The sequence below is a fragment of the Leptonychotes weddellii genome, chromosome 8 (genome assembly GCF_054177405.1).
Source record: "Leptonychotes weddellii isolate Sample4059 chromosome 8, ASM5417740v2, whole genome shotgun sequence".
Lineage (NCBI taxonomy): Eukaryota > Metazoa > Chordata > Mammalia > Carnivora > Phocidae > Leptonychotes > Leptonychotes weddellii.
The window spans coordinates 118248007-118265208 of NC_138376.1; the positions used below are offsets into that span (position 1 = coordinate 118248007).

Here is a 17202-nt window from a genome sequence, read left to right on the forward strand (position 1 = left end):
GGGCTAGCCTGGTGATGGGTATTAAAGAGGGCACGTTCTGCATGGAGCACTGGGTGTTATGCACAAACAATGAATCATGGAACACTACATCAAAAACTAATAATGTGATGTATGGTGATTAACATAACAATAAAAATTTTAAAAAAAACCTTCCTCAACTTGATAAGGAGGATCTATAAAAAACCGACAACTATTGTCATTCTGAATGCTTTTCCCCTAACATCTGGAACAAGATAAAGATGTCTTTTTTATTTCTATTGAACATTTTCCTGGAGGTCTTAGCCAGTATAATGTGGCAAGAAAAAGAAATAAAAGACACATAGACTACAATGGAAGAAATAAAACTGTCTTTATATCCAGAAGACAAAAATCATCTACACTGAAAATCTGATGGGCTTCTCAATTATAAGTGAGTTTAGCAAGATTGTAGGATACAAGATCAACCAATTGCATTTCAATATACTAACAAGAAACAATTGAAATTAAAAATGCCACTTAAAATATAAACTACTTAGGGATAAATCTGACACAAGGTGTATAAGGCATGTACAACTAAAAGATAGAACATTGTTAAGAGAAACTTTTAAAGACGTAAATAATAGAACTACGTTCAAGGGTTGAAAAACTCAAGATGTCAATTCTCTGCTAATCTAATCTAATAGATTAATAGATTCATTACAATTCCAATCAAAATTCCATCATGTATTTTTGTAAAAACTAGCAAGATAATTAAAAAATATATGTAGAAATGCAAAGGACCTAGGATAAGCAACTCAAAAAAATTTTTTTGAAAGAAAAGAAAAAGAATTATGTCACTACCTGATTTCAAGACTTATTTTAAATATAGTTATCAAGGTAGTGTGGATTTGGAGCTTGAGAGACAAATAGATCCATTAAACAGAATAGAGTCATGAAATAGTTCATATTTATGTAAAACTGATTTTTACCAAGATGCAAAGTCTTCAGTAGAGAAAGGGTAGTCTTGTCAACAAATGGTGCTGGAACAAGCGGATACTTATTTTGGCCCATACCTCTTATACTATATTCAAAATTTAACAAGTGGATCATAGACCTAAATGTGGAATTGAGAACTATAAAACTTCTAGAAGAAAGTATAGATCTGTATGCTCTTAGATTAGGCATATTTTAGATATAACACCAAAACCATGATCCATAAAAGACAAATACTTAGATACTTTGGACTTCATCAAAAATAAAAACTCTAAGGCACAGCTAAAAAAATGAAAGATAAGCCACACCTTGATATACCACTCTTATCTAAAATATATATCTTCAAATACCACTAATAAAACAAATCATTTGACTATATACTTTACCAAAGAAAATTTACGGATAGCAAACACAAAAATGTTAAACATAATGTTACTAGGGAGATGTAAATTAAAACAATGATATACTACTACACACCTCTTAGAATGATTAAAATTACAAAGACTGACTATACCAAGTGTTGTTGAGAACATTAAGTAAATGCAACTCCCTTCACTGCTGGTAAATGTAAAATGTATAACTTCGGAAAGCATTTTGATATTTTCTTAAAAAGTTAAATATACATTTACCTATATAATCCAAGCATTCCACTACTATTTTTAAGAGAAATGAAAGCACACCACTTATCTTACAAAGACTTGTACACGGTTTACAGCATTTTCATTTCTAATAGCAAAAAATGGGGTGGCGGGCAGGAGGCAAATGTTCATTAGGAGGTGAATGTATGAACAAACTGGTATATCCAACAGGATACTGCTTAGTAAGAAAAAGGAATTATAAATACTGGCACGCACAAAATGGATGAATCTCAAAATAATAAAGTATGTACTCTGACTAATCTAATCCATTTATATAAAATTCTAGAAAAGGCAAACTAATCAACAGTGACAGATCAGTGATTACCTGGGAACTGAGGTGGGATTACAAATGGACAGGAAGAAATTTGGGGATACTTCTATTCATTACCTTAATTGTAGCGATGGCTTCATGAATGTATATACATCAAAATGCCAAATTATACTTTGAATGTTGTCCATTTTGTCAATCTTACCTCAAGTTGCTTACATCACCGATAATTTCATAGGCAGTTTTACTGGATAAGACACACCCATAAATCCATTTAAGATAAATCCTCTATCTCAGGTGTCCACTGAGATGAAAAGCAAAGGCCTTGAAAGCCTTTGAAGCTCTATTGAGAGGATCTGAGGCCCACCCTTAAACCTTTAGGACTTTTGAGTTCAAACTCTTAGAATTTCTCCATATTCATAATTGAAACCAAAACATATTCAACTCTAGAATTAAGGAATAAAAAAAGTATGTACCCTTGTCTTGGGCTCTTATTAGGCACAAATGTTCTGAATGCAGTCAAAGATAACATTCTATTTTATATATTTTTAATCTTTCTAGTATTTTTATGTAGCTATTTAACCCATAGTTTTAATTAGTTTAGTAACAGATGAATTAATACATTAGTATTTCTCAAAGTGTTCCTTGGTCTCGCATTGAATCATCTTGGGATGCTTATTTCAAGACCCAACTCCACAACTACTAAATACTGGGAGTGGGAGAATACCGGGATCAAAATGGAACCTGGGAATGTCACAAGATTCCCAGATGAGCAGACACAAATGGAACCAACTTAATGCCTTCACACATACAAATGCAGTCTCTTGGTTTCCTAATTTAGTTGTTTCTAAGATTAAGATGTTATCAAAGTAAAAAGTTCACATTACTTATTAAGCTTGTAACAATTTTATTCATAACAGGTACAAAATTTACAGGTATATATATACACAAGAGATCTTTATTTTACTCTGACATAAAAAAATAATACAGAAATATTTACATATGTACAAAAATATTAAAACATACAGACTTTACAAATAGGAAAAAGATTTCACAAAGAGTACTTTTTGGGAAATATACACACTGAGAAAGAGGTTAAAGAAAGATGACAAAACACTTAAATTAATAGACTCCAGAAGTTATTTCAATAGGTATTAATTTGGTAAGGCAAATAAAATGTCTCAAATGCTAACAGATGGTAAACAAGATATGTATTTAAGATTATCTAGGTAAAATTACATGGCTTTCCTTTAGCATAAAAATTGAAATCAGTTTTATTTTATCCCTGAATCACAAATATCAGATAGTTTTCCTTTTTTCTTAAAATATTTTAAATTTTCTGATTTATATCAAATTTTAAACTTTTTCACATTAAATTTTAAAATATTTTAAGAGGCTGTATACTCTCTTTATTCACCAGGGCAAAAAATCCCATGTACTACATTGATTTCAACACAAAATTGGAAATGAAAATACATTTACGTTTTTTAAATTAAAACCTAAACATTTTCTAACTAACCTTCATGATCAGGTACAACTGATTTCAAGACATCACAATCGTCGTAAATTCTTCTTGCTTTTTTTAGTACCAGGTAGAGGACCTATTTTATAATTGGCTTTTAGGGGTTTGCTATTCGAACATTCTTTGGTGGTATGATAATTACACAAACACCTTGTACAATAATCAAACCCACAGCCTTCTCTTTTACAGATCGCCCGCTGTAAATAGCAATCATATTTTGCTGGTGAATTACAGCGAATACAGGCTTTAAGGCTTTCATTCCCTTTCAAAGTCTTGGCAACCTAGAAGAAAATCCATAATCAAATTTTAGTGAGGACTGAATGTAATTTAGGTAGAAAAAACAAGAAAGGTACCTCTGAACCTTCCCCAATATATGAATAAAGGACCCATGCTACACATAAGACAACTCCTGCCCTTAAGGAGCTCACTGTTCAATGAGTGAGATAATTATCACTTGTCAACTGATCTAGTGGCTATTTCCTAATGCTACTTTTAAATATGTTCTCTCTTATTCCTTGAATGCTACTTACACATCAATGCCCTAACTAAAATGTCACCTTTACTGTGAAGCCTTCCTAGTGTCACTTGGGAATTGGTTGCTCTTTAACCTCTAGTTCTTTTTTTTTTTTTTAGAAGCACCTATCACATTATATGGCATTTATTTTTTTTTTTTTAAAGATTTATTTATTTATTTGAGAGAGCGAGAATGAGAGAGAGAGAGAGCACATGAGAAGGGGGAGGGTTAGAGTGAGAAGCAGGCTCCTCGCCGAGCAGGCAGCCCGATGCGGGACTCGATCCTGGGACTCCAGGATCATGACCTGAGCCAAAGGCAGTTGCTCAACCAACTGAGCCACCCAGGCGCCCCTATGGCATTTATTTTTATGTAGCCACTGTCCATTCTAGATTGCAAGGCTATGAAGGGTGCCATGTTTTCTTATCCATGAATTACCTGACAGCAGATGCTCAATATGTTTTCTGAATAAAGTTACATGTTGTATTAGTCATTACATCATCAACACTTAAGACAGAAAATTAAACTTGACTATATATAATTCATACTTAACTGACCAACATGCAGGCAGTCAGCAGTCAACATTTTATTTCAAATATGCACTCTTAGGTAAGATTATGGTTTCTTAAATTAAGCTTGCCAAATTATCCATGTGCTGAGTAGAACTTATAATACACATCACCCAATGATTTGAAGGTACAATAGGAAGGCTTCAATTTCTGAAAGCTGGCCTTTTTCTGTTTAGTTCTGTTCCTCAGATATCAAAGGCAGCAACTGTAAAATGTATACTGAACAGTTTGGTAAGAAATTTTAAAATCAAGGTTCTTTTAGTATTTCCAAATTTGATCTTAACATCACTGAACCGTCACAAACGATGTCAAATGGTATTTATTTTCTACACAGAAAGACATCTTTGTGTACTTTCCTAATTTGATTACTTGAATTAGGAAATCAATTACTTGAAATGGTTTCTTGGTGGCCAACATTTCTGAGAGTAGAATGAAGGGGACAGAAGATAAAATCCCCATTAATAATTCCCTAGTTCTAATTATGCTACAATTAAATTTAAAGTTCTCTGTTTCTTACTCTAAATCCTTTTAACAGTAAGTATCCCGTAAGTTTCTAATTTATTGACAAACAAAAAATTACCTCAGAGAATTCATTGTGTCGGCTGTAAGTAGAATCTTTCTGATCACCTGGATCGGATAACTTGGTTTGAGCACCTTTTTGAGTGTAAGTCTGGGCTGCTGATTTTTGAACAGAAGCTAATGCGGTTCTGAACATAGCATATTCTCTTGTTGAAGCATGTGGTGAAAACTTAATGTTCTTTTCCTAATTAAAAGAAATGTTTTAACAGGACTTAAAAATATTCTCTTTTATTCTCAACAATCAGGCATTTTTATTGTTTGTACATGTAAAAAAGGGCAAATGAGAATGTAAAAATTTATCTGTACATCCAATTTACCTGCACATGCTTTAAATACAGCCACACACTATACACAGAGACAATACTGACAGAAATTGCAAACCAGAAATTGTGAGAAAGCACTTTAAGTACTTAGCCTATATAGCATTAAGTACATCATTTACAAAGTACTAATGCCAAAACAAAGTCATTCTTTTCACCACCAGTAAATGGCAAGTCACGTTTAAGTGTCCCATCAGTGTCATGAATGGATTCAAAACAACCTTTTAGATTAGAAAACCTTCCACTAATACCACCTTATCAATAAAGACTCTGAACTTGGAGAACTTAAGCAATACTGGACTTTAAAAGTTATCCAGCATATAAGTAGCAGCACCAAAATTTAGACCCAAGTCTGCCAACTGCTAGGCCTGAAATTTCAAACATGTATTGATACCCTCAGGAACATCTCCAAATTTACCAAGTTCATTTTGGAAGGCAAATGAATTCCCTTCTGCACTAAAAATCTTCAATATGTTGAAAATTTAACTGAAAAAATACAAATGGCAATGAAGATTAGCTATATGGTCAACTCCTATTATTGGAGAACTGACCAATTTTCCCTTTTGGACATTCCGTTTCCAGGAAGAACTCAAGAAATAAATGACTTAGGTGGGATTCCTTTCCCTTTATCTTTGAATTTTGTTTAAGGAGTTCTAGTGAAAAGCAGAAATGCTTTGTGAATGTAAAGGATTTCCTGATTACCTGTTATCTGTCCCAGTTTTCCCTATTTGTAAAGGTAAAGAGCACTAGCTGTTATATTTTAAAATGAAAACATCAACTGCAAAGACTTACAGTAACTCTCTGTATTGCTTTATTGTACAACTGAAATGCCCCTTTATCATCTTCTAGAATCTTCTTCCAAGTTGTGCTCACTTTAGACATACTGGAAAAGTAAAAGATTATAAAGGAAACAGTTAAAGCGTCACAAAGAGCTAAAAGGAATAAATATACTGCAGAAACATTAACAGTGCAAAAAAGAAATTTCTATTAGTAGTGCTTCTCAAACCTGTTTATACATTAGAATTGCCTGAGGTACTTAAGATTTAAGGATGCCCCAGGCCTAGTCATTTGGGTTTAACTGGCTTAAAAAGGGGACTAGGATTATTTTTAAAAGCTCCCTATCAAGTCATTCTAAGAGCATCCAGGCTTAAGAACCATTGCTTTGTACTTCATTTTTTCACAACATCTGCAAACACCAAATAAGTAGCCCCCATTGTATATGACACCATGTTAGCCGTTCAGTATCAATAAAAGTTGTAGCCAAATTTCAAAGTACTGTAGGACACACTGCTATCAGTAGACATCAATTTCAAAAACCCATTTTGTTAACAAAAAAAGTACAACCTAGATGTTAATTATCCCTCAAGAAGCTAGCCAACAATAAAAATCCATACTCAATTTTGTTTTGCTTTAGCTATATTTTATAAAGACCAGTGTGAAGTAACACTTGCAAAGAGTACCTCTAAATTTTTTTTTCAAAAAGCTAAAAAATGAATCTGATTGATCAGGCTGTAATCCAGTGGTCTGTATAATTAACTTAATTCTGTTACCTCATCCTAACTGATCTTTGGTGGAATGAGGAAGGATAAGGTTTCTTTTTTTTTTTTTTTTTAAAGATTTTATTTATTTATTTGAGAGAGAGAGAATGAGAGCACATGAGAGGGGGGAGGGTCGGAGGGAGAAGCAGACTCCCTGCCGAGCAGGGAGCCCGATGCGGGACTCGATCCAGGGACTCCAGGATCATGACCTGAGCCGAAGGCAGTCGCTTAACCAACTGAGCCACCCAGGCGCCCAAGGTTTCTAAGAGTCAAAATCAGATCATTTGCGGGTTTCCATATTTTCACTGTCAAACCAAGGACAGCCTACATTAAAAATGGCCTACAAACATCAGCAACTATTTCTTACTTTCAAGTATGACAGAAGTCATAAAGCCTACTGGTCCTATACACCAGAACTAGGATGTTGTTTTATAGTTAAACATGTATGATACAGCTGAAAATTTCTTATATATTAGAAATTTTCACAACTAAAAGGAACAAAAATCCCAATTTAACAAAAATAGTTTCCTAATATTGCATAAATATGAAATGTGAAATAACTGGATTAAATGTTTACTTAAAAAATTATCTTTCTTTCATCTTAGTGGCATATAAATGGTCAAATACCAGCCATTAGGCAGTCATTACCTCAATTAAACAATGCAAAAGACTACCCTATTATGTCTTTGCATGAGTTGGTAGTCCCAAATCATCCAACAAAAATGTTCAATGGATTATACTAACACTCAAAAGTAATCATACTTACTTGATTAAGTCCATATCATTGAGCTGTGTTAAAATATTTGCTAAGAGATGTCTGAGTCCCCTTCGAAAGAGTTCACTGAGAATATCTACACATTCTAGGCCCATCTTCCTGCCAATTATATTATGTAGTTTAAAATTTTCACTGGATATAAATTCCTTTAGTTTCTCCCAATCTATTTTAGGATTTCGCTTGGCATTCTTTTTTAATGTTGAACAAACCATTTTTGCAAAATGAAGAGCCGGCAGCAAGTTTTTGCTGGGATATTGGTCTGGGCTTTGCATCTGTAGGCAGGATTGTGGACTGTCACTGAAATTCTCCAAGGGAAGGCTACCCTCTTCATGTTCATTGAAGCCACTTTGCTGAGAAAATGAAGAATAGCCACTGTCTTCATAAGGTCCACTGGTCTCTAGTTCTACTGTTTCATTTGAACTATTAAGTATTTGTTGCACATGTTGATTTTCTTTGTTATGAAAGGGCTTGTTTTCATTTTCAGTTTCAACTTCTACAATCCTGGGGCTCACAACTGGTGACCCAATATCTGATAACCTTACATAGTCTTTAATGCAGTCTTCATAAGAACCTTCCAAATATCCAGGAGTATAGGAACCTAGTCTTCCAGTGTCATCAGGCTTTACCAATTTAAGTCCAGAATGAATATGGTCATAGTTAAAATCGCATTTCATTTTGACAGAAAGAGTAGAACTTTCTTCTTTACAACCTACAAAACAACAAAAAACCATTTACTTAATGACAAAATTTTCATACATCTCTACTTCTTAAATTGGGATATACAGAGATAAAATTACTTTCCATTCTCTCAGTATTATGTATTACCTATGTAGCTATGAAATTATTCAAGTTTATTTACTGAGATGTGACAATGAGGAAATAGTACTTAAATCTTTTAGTAAGTACATATATCTTATTCTTTTTTTTTTTTTTTTAAGATTTTATTCATTTATTTGACAGAGAGCGAGAGAGGGAACACAAGCAGGGGGAGAGTGAGAGGGAGAAGTAGGCCTCCCGCGGAGCAGGGAGCCCGATGTGGGGCTCGATCCCAGGACCCTGGGATCATGACCTGAGCGGAAGGCAGAAGCTTCACAACTGAGCCACCCAGGCACCCCAGTACATCTTATTCTTAAAAGGGGACTTCAAAAGATTGCTTTTAGTGTATAATTGTAACATTTGACTTTTAGAGTCTCTAGCTGAGTAAAAAATATTGGAGAAAGGGACTATTTAACACATATCTGTACTTATGGAACAAATAAGGAAATGTGATACATTGAGTGGGGTCTGGAGTCAGAGAAATCCTTAAAGTAATAAATGTTTAAGATTTAGACCTTAGCCATTTATTATAAGCCTTACAATAATTAATCAAGAAATCTGTAAGTAAGCTTAGAAAAAGAACTCAAAGTCAGTAAAGTTAAACACCGATCAGTTAAAATCTACCTGAACTCCCACAACTTTCTAAGTTTTATCTGGATCAGTGGTATGGGTGAGTCTGATATAATTAAGGTGTTTGTCTACTCTGCTGAATAGTGAACTCAAGCACAGAGACATCTCCCTTTATCTCCTCTATCTATTACGTGCTAGAAATAGAAACTCTGAGATCTTCAATTACTGAACGAAGATTTCTCATGACCAATTAACCAAAGAGCCAGAGGAATTAATAGTTCAGGTACCAATCAGAAGATTTGGTAAATAAGAACAATACTATAATCAGTATAAGATAGAAGAATGTGAGGGTGGTTGGGCAGCAAGTGTGCATTACTGTTCAGTTATTTTAAATAACTATGGAAGATAATGTACTTGCTATTTATGGTAAGTAGCATAGAAGGGAAAAACCAATAATGATACTATTAACAAACCATGCCATTATTTCTGGATATTATTCATTAGAATTCATACTTCATAGAATTCAAATTTAAGCTTCAAAAAGCCAAAGACTTGTTTAGGGTTGTATCACCACCCCCATGGCCTAAAGAAATCAGCCAAGCTACAGCTAACAGGCAGCACTTAAAAATATCTTTATAGCCATGTTTCTCAATCTCTGCATTACTAACATTTTAGACTGGATAATTCTCTGTTGTTGGGGGCTGTTCTGGGCATTTTAGGATGTGCAGCAGGCTTTACCCATTTGATGTCATCAGCAACCCCTACCCCCTGAAGCACAATAAAAAATGTCTCCAGTCACCAGTCACTGACAAATGATGGGTTGGGGGAGGCAGTGGTGTCAAAATCTCTGCCATTCCTCAGTTGAGAACCACTGCTTTAAAGGATGACTAGGATTTTGTCAGGCAGTAGAGGTTGGAAAAAGCATTCACTTAAGGTTAACTTGAGCAAAAGCACAATTCTGAGAAGGAATATAGTAGATGGATTCAGGAAAATTACTTAGTATTACTGAAGGCAGAGTATATGAACTGCATATGCTTCAAATGTATTCCATACCTACTATTCCCCCTGCAAGCCAATCATAGGTAGTTAACAATTTATCCTGTCAGTGTATGTACCAGTCAGTACCGTTAGTCTGTACCAAGTATTGGTAATCAGTCCATGTTAATTTTACAGTTTTTATTTAGAGCAAAACCTTTAAGTACTAAAAGGCCATGTGTAGGTAGGTAGTCTCTTTCCCAATGTTTAACACAGTGAAAGAGTATATGCTCCAGCACTCCATTAAACCTTGGACTAGCCCTAAAAACTAGTTTCAAACTAAGTTCAAGGACACAAAAAGCAAATAAAGAATATACATTTTCTAACACCAACATTAACCATAATTCTAGAACAAATTATTCTGAGTGGTTCTCTTCCACCCAGGAGATTAAAAATTCCAGGAGATTGTTTTAATTTTTGCCTCAAGAATTAAGTACAACTTACATACGGCCACATTCTATTTGAGGATAAAAAAGTAGAAGCCACCTACAAAGACATGTTTTACTGTTTAGTTGCCTAAAGGGAAGAGGCCTGAAACTGTACTTTAGAAACTTAATTCTTTTCAAAGGCATTCTTCCTCTGCTCATAAGTTGGTTTTTTGTTTTTTTTTTTTAAGATTTTACTTATTTGAGAGAGAGAGGGAGAGAGCACAAGCGGGAGGAGCGGCAGGCAGCAGCAGGAGAAGCAGGCTCCCAGCTGAGCAGGGAGCCCAATGTGGGGCTTGATCCAGGACCCTGGGATCATGACCTGAGCCGAAGGCAGGCACTTTAACTGACTGAGCCACCTAGTCGCCCTTCTTCTGCTCATCTTTAGAACCCAGTTACTGGGAAACTATGTTTGTTGTAGAACCCTTTCATTCAATACCACACTTTGAATATGAACAGCTCTTTAAAACTTAGACTTGATGATTCAAACATCTTATAATTGTTTAGAAGTTTACAATTCCAATTTGTTTTCAAACACTTGCTCATAACCTTCTGATGTAGGATGAAGAGGTATTATTACCTTATTTTTACAAATGAGGACACTGAAGCTCAGTTAAGTAGCTTGCCCACATTTTGACATGTAGTTAAGAGAGACAGATTACCCTTATTGACTATAATTCAGTGTTCATTCCACTACCTCACTTGGAAAGTGAGATAAAAGTATATAAAAAAAGTATAGGTTCACAGACTTTGGGTTATAATCCAATATTGCCTTATTAATGTTGCTGATCAAATTGTTTCAGCTTTCACTACTGTAAGTTCATGTCCACTTGAAATACTTCCATTATTTCGTTTTTGGAGCATTTCTTACTTTCTGGCATGAAAAGATGCTCTAGGCTCATCTTGTATTTTGCCTGTTCCAGCCCTAGAATTAAGTATTTCTCCAAGAACTCTGGTTCCTTTTATTGGTTCCAAAATCTGGATCCTGGTTGTAGGTCTAGTTTTAAAATGTGAAATTATGTAACATACTTTATTATTTTTTTTATTATGTAATATACTTTAAAATTGGAGAGGTAAAATGGTCTGTAGAATTTTAGGGTACGTTGGATTTATTCACTGTGTAATAAAGAGCCTTGAGGGGTTGAGTTGAGACATCCGGTTTTCATTTTCAAAAGATCATTGGCAACTGTAGAGAACGGACTGTAGGAAGGTACAAGTGGAAAGAGGAAGGCTAGTTAGTAGTATCACAGATATCCAGAGAGCTGGGTAACTGATACCAGGATGACTGCAGTGGAAATGAAGATAAGTGGGTGGATCTGAGATCTATTTAGGAGAGTCAACAGAACTTGCTGATGCTTTGGATGTTGAATGAGAGAAAGTGAAATAAAAAAAAATACCCTGGGGTTTAAGTCTTGAGCATCTAAGGTATAAAGTGTTATTTGCTGAATCAGGGAAAATTGAGGCAGTTAACTTTTAAAGCCTGTTTTCTCATCTACAAAATGGGGTTAAGAACATAAAACTGGACTAAATGTACGGCAGAGTCCCATCACATATGGTATTTTTATCACATTTTTAAACCAAATCCTTTCATAATGCTTTTATTGCAAATCACAAACATTTTAAAAGTAGCAAAATACATTCCACACTGTATTCCAGATTATATACTTTTTCTAGGAATCAGATCCAACTTCAAGTAAAAATATTTGCTTAGTCTTTTGACTAGCTTTGTGACATAAAATATTCAATTAGTTCCTTTCATTTTTTCTAAAATGGAGATACTAATATCTACCTCATGTTGTTGGGTGAAGATTCAACATGCTGCATTTTTAAAATCTCATTTACCAAAACACTGTCCAATCATGAAAAGGTGGTATTATAGTTAACTGTGTACAAAGTTTGACTTCCATTTAACTTTCCAAGTCAGAGCAAATGCTCCATATTAAAATACCATAGTTAAATAGGCTACAACGCTTAAAAATTTTTACAACTATCCCAATGTTAAATGATTAAGTCCTACAGTCTGCGATACCTATAAGATTATCACCATGTGCCCAATGTTAGGCATGGCTATTCCTTAAAAGTTTGAGACCAAGGCTTGCAGCCATAAACTGCAAATCAGCCATCTCTAAGAGAAATTTTAGGAAAGCCCGCCTTCAAAAATACTTGGATGCAATAAACTTTTAATCTCATTTTCTCAAATTTGTAAAAAGGGAATAAAATTCATGGAGATTGCAAATATTCTGAGGAGCAAGGTGGTAATACCAGACGATTGGATTAAATAATCAAAATACTACTTCTTAAAACCATCAAGCTTCAGAACTTCATGGGGAGGCTTTTGATTGAGGATCTTCTAGAAATAGATTTAACCTGTTAAAGTTATTTTTTCCTCGAGTCTTCTAGACTTCTTTTCTAATGAAAGGAGCATCTTTCAGTGACTGCCAAATATCACAAAATCGAATCGCTAATTAAAAAAAAAAATTTGGTACTTTCCGAGGCAAAATAAATGCATTTGGATCTTTTTTCAGATAGCAACAAAGAGGGTAAAAATATCCGTTTGAGTGCCTTCCACTCTAACCGAGTTTGGGAATAAAGGACTAGTTCTTCAGGAGCGCAGGAAAAAAAATAACCAATTCTTCAATTCTCAGAAAATCAGCTATATAAGGGCAAATTCACCGTTTTGTACTAAAAAGTGCTCTCCCCCACCTTCCTCCTTTTGACCCCAGGCCTTGAAAACGAGTTACTGCGCAAAGGGAAAAATGGAGAGGGGGGGGTAAAAAAAAAAAAAGTTTTTGTTTGGACATCCTTGTACATTTTGGCTCGATGAGGGGGTCCCTCCATTTGGCGGGAGTGGGTACGGGTAAGACCATGGAAATCCTGAGGGGTCGAAGAGGTGGCCCCTCAGGGCGCGGGCCGGGTGGAGGAGGCGGGAGATAAGCCAGCAGGATCTCCCGCGCCCGCCAGCAAGAGTGAGGCGGCGAAAACTCAGGGAAATTGCCTGCGGACCTGAGGGTGCGGGGTAAACACGGCAAAGGGGCGCAGGGAGTGGGGCTGAGGCACCTGGCCAGACCCCGGGGGCCGGCGGCTCGCGAGCCCTGTCAGAGCCCAGGCCCCAAGGTGGGGGAGGGGAGGGGGCATTTGGCGCCTCTTCAAGCGGGGTGGGGACAAGGATAGGTAGATCCTGAAAGGGGAATACGACGCCCTGAAAGGCCGAGACCTTCACCTCCTTCGGAGCTGGCGTCCAGGTTCCGCGTGGAAGGAGGGACCCGGGCCCGCCACCCGCCTCGCAGTTATGGCCTCCCCTCCCTGAGCCCCAGCCTTCTTCTCCCCCTGCCCCAGGAACCGCCGCCGACGTCCGCTCGGCCCGGCCCGGCGTGGGGTGCACGCCCGGACTCGGGAGGGGGTCGGGTTCGGTCGTAGCTGCTCCCCAACCCCGCACCCCCTTCCTGGAACGCGTGCCGCCCGCATCCTCTCCTCACTCACCGTCTGAGGGGCGAGGGCGCCCGGCGGCTGTCAGGGCGCTGCAGCGGCAGGAGCTGGAGGGGGGCTGTGGGGAGCAGCGGCAGGGGCGCTGGCTCATGCCAGTGGAAGTGGGGTCTGCCTCAGGTGAGGAAACAGCTACCACAGCAGAAGACCCAGTCGTCCGCTTCACAGAACTATATCTCCTAAAAGGCGCCAGCTGGTACTTTTAAAATCTTTGAATTTGGTGCCCAAATCCGTACGGCCCAATGGGGTGCGTTGCTCGCACGCGCGCTCCAATAGGAAGGCGGTGGGAAGGGGCGTCCTCACCCACGCCCAATTGGAGGCTGCCGAGGCGGGGCCGAGCTGTGAGGCCCAACCTCCCTCCTTCTTCCCGGCTCCGCGCGTCCGGAAAGATGCAGAGCAAGGGGGCGGGCCTAGGGGCGAGGCCTCCGAGCGCGGGGAGGCCGCGGCCAGGCCGCACGTGGAGGTAGCCTACCACGCATGCGTGAACCAGCCACGCTTCCTTCCGTCTTGGGAAGAGGTTTCCTGCAAGTCCTAATTTCATCCTGAAGGCAGCTCCGGCTTCTGTCTGAAGATCTCCAGTGAGTACAAAGGGTAGCCGACTTTCTTCGATCAGCACACAAGCGGATGTTTGGTGAGCGGCGACTCCGCTCGTCCGGGAATCCAAACTTTCCGGAAGACGAGCCCACCCCCAGCCCTTCTTAGCCCGCCTCTCTAGGATTTAGGCGCGCTCCTCTCTCTCTCTCTGTTTCGCCCCTCCTTCTGCCCTATGCGTTTGCGCAGGCGTCTGTGGCGGGCGGTGGCTGCAGAGTTGGCGGGGTGGCGCTTGCGCGCTGGGGACCCCCCACGTTTCTCTCCCGCGGAGGAGCGGGCTGCAAGTGGGTGGATGCGCGTGGCTCCCTGCGCGCATGGCGGGTCTAGCGGCTGGTATGGCTGGAGACCTGGGGCCGCGTCTCCCAAGGGCCTTCCCGCGGGGGTGAGGGTGGGACAGTCACTTCTTTCTTGTAAGCGTATTTATTTGTATTTTCAACCACAGTTCTCCAGCCACCACTGCTTTGTACGGACGTTAAGTTTATTAAACTTGTATCTACGTTTTTCTGGGTTTTTGTTTATTTACTTCAGGGTCCAAACGCAAGAGACAGTAGTCCTGCAACAAAATAAATTTATAAAACGTCCTGCCGTAAGAGTTCCAGTTCCCACACCCTAGGGCTGGAGGCCTCAAGGCAAGGGAATGGGTTGAAGTATTTATTAAGTCTTCGATGACAACTGGCACCATATTATTAGTCATGCTGAACTTTTCAGAGTGTGCACTTAAGTGGTGAGAGTACATTCCTTGCACTCAGCTTTTTGGCCACAGCCCAGTGAAGCCACGGGGTTTAAGCTCCAAAAAGCCCTCTCCCTCTTGCTTTTTTGCAGCCTTAGGGAGAGTTAATACTTGACTTACGGCTAAGTGTTCAGTTAAATTGGTGGCAAGTCCTGGTGAGGCAGGGCTGAGATGGGGTGAGTTCTGCCAAGTGCTGGGTGGATCCGCTTTGTGCAGAATTGTGATAATGAATTCATCATGGTGTTTTGCATTACTTTTCATCTTTTAGAATGTTGCTTTAAATTAGTATTTTTCTGGATTACTGAAATTTGGGCATCCCCTTAAGTTTTGCACCTTAGTGATGGTGTCCCACTTGCCTGCCTTAGCCTGGCCTTGGAGCTAGGCCTGGGAGATAGAGGGTTGAAAAGACAAAAGTCCTATCCTTCAAGTTTACATATTAAGGGAAAAGAAATTGAAGTTACCAATTTCAGTGCAGGAAAAAGCAATATAAAACAAGATAATGGGGTAGAAAGTGGGCAGTAGGGGCATTGAGTAATGACTTCGGGTGGTCAAGAGGGCTTAGGAGCTTTGAACCAAGATCTGACTATTGAGTGGGCAGTGCAGAGATCTGTATAATAAGCAGAGGGCAGAGATGGAAAGTGCTTGGCTTGTTTCAGGGCTATAAGGATGTCTAGAACGCATTGAGCAAGTGCAAGAGTGGGAGATTAGGTCAGAGAGATAGAAGCCAGATCCTTTAGGATTTTCTGTGTTTACATGTGGAGTTTCGAGTTTCTTCTGATTACTGTGGTTAGTTGGAGGGATTTCAGCCAGAGAGTGATTGTTGAATGAATGTTAAAACTATAGTAGCTTTTTGTCTTCTAGGCATTTTTTTTTTAAAGATTTTATTTATTTATTTGACAGAGACACAGCGAGAGAGGGAACACAAGCCGGGGGAGTGGGAGAGGGAGAAGTAGGCTTCCCGCGGAGCAGGGAGCCCGATGTGGGGCTCCATCCCAGGACCCTGGGATCATGACCTGAGCCCAAGGGAGACGCTCAACGACTGAGCCACCCAGGCGCCCCTTCTAGGCATTTAGTAAATGTTAGCCTTTAAGTCTCACAATAACCTTGGCATTATTTTCATTTTTGATTGTGCTTAGAAGTGTAAGTTAATTCTCACAGAACTACACAGCTACTAAGCAGAAATTCCAATCCCATTCTGCTTGATAACTATGTACTTTCCTTTGTGTTATACTGAGGAATGGTAGTATTTGCTGGAGGCCTGATCGTTTATAGTACATTTTCACATTACTTCCCCATTTGGCCTTAGAGATCATCTTTATTCCTCTTTTATTTTCAGATGTAGACAAATGTATGAAATTTGAGGGGAGGAAGGGTGTTCATTAAATTAATTGAGCACCTGGACTATATTGGCTTTTAACCACTGTTTAAAAAGATATTCTCCAGCAGTTATTTATTTTTTCAGGAAAATGCTAAGATGTATTATTGGAAAAATTAAAATTATTGTAGCAATATAAGGTAATATACATAGCTAAGCATATTTTATTGCATACTAGAAAAGTTTCTGAAAGTCCTTTTCAGGCTATTAAGTTATTTAATGTTGATTTTAATTGTTAGAGGTTTAATTGATTATTATGAAAAAAAATTTTTTTAAAGATTATATTTATTTATTTGACAGAGAGAGACACAACAGGAGAGGGAACACAAGCAGGGGGAGTGGGGGAGGGAGAAACAGGCTTCCCGCTGAGCAGGGACCCTGATGCAGGGCTCGATCCCAGGACCCTGGGACCATGACCTGAGCCGAAGGCAGACGCTTAACGACTGAACCACCCAGGTGCCCCTATTATGAAATATTTTTAACTGACAACTTGTTCAGTGGGTTCA

The 17202-nt window shown here is 38.5% G+C and overlaps 1 protein-coding gene and 1 long non-coding RNA gene across 5 annotated transcripts in view; one reads left to right on the plus strand and one right to left on the minus strand.

Annotated features, from left to right (window-relative positions):
* Positions 1 to 2590: 2590 nt before the first annotated feature.
* On the minus strand, positions 2591 to 14407 carry FBXO5 (F-box protein 5). Of its 2 annotated transcripts, XM_006734041.3 has the most exons (5): positions 13998 to 14407; positions 7663 to 8380; positions 6151 to 6241; positions 5040 to 5222; positions 2592 to 3660 (listed from the first exon to the last, which is right to left on the minus strand). In XM_006734041.3, the coding sequence occupies exons 1-5, from the start codon at positions 14092 to 14094 to the stop codon at positions 3409 to 3411; spliced, it is 1341 nt and encodes a 446-aa protein (XP_006734104.1). In that variant the 5' UTR covers positions 14095 to 14407; the 3' UTR covers positions 2592 to 3408. The 2 variants fall into 2 exon arrangements, with proteins under 2 accessions (XP_081685299.1, XP_006734104.1); XM_081829173.1 differs by lacking the exon at positions 5040 to 5222 and having other exon boundaries at positions 2591 to 3660.
* Positions 14408 to 14494: 87 nt separating this feature from the next.
* Positions 14495 to 17202, plus strand: part of LOC145723146 (uncharacterized) — a 31283-nt gene continuing 28575 nt past the window's right edge. For all 3 annotated transcript variants that reach the window (XR_014148009.1, XR_014148007.1, XR_014148008.1), the window contains exon 1: positions 14495 to 14631. This is a non-coding gene — a long non-coding RNA (uncharacterized LOC145723146). The remainder of the gene's footprint in view (positions 14632 to 17202) is intronic.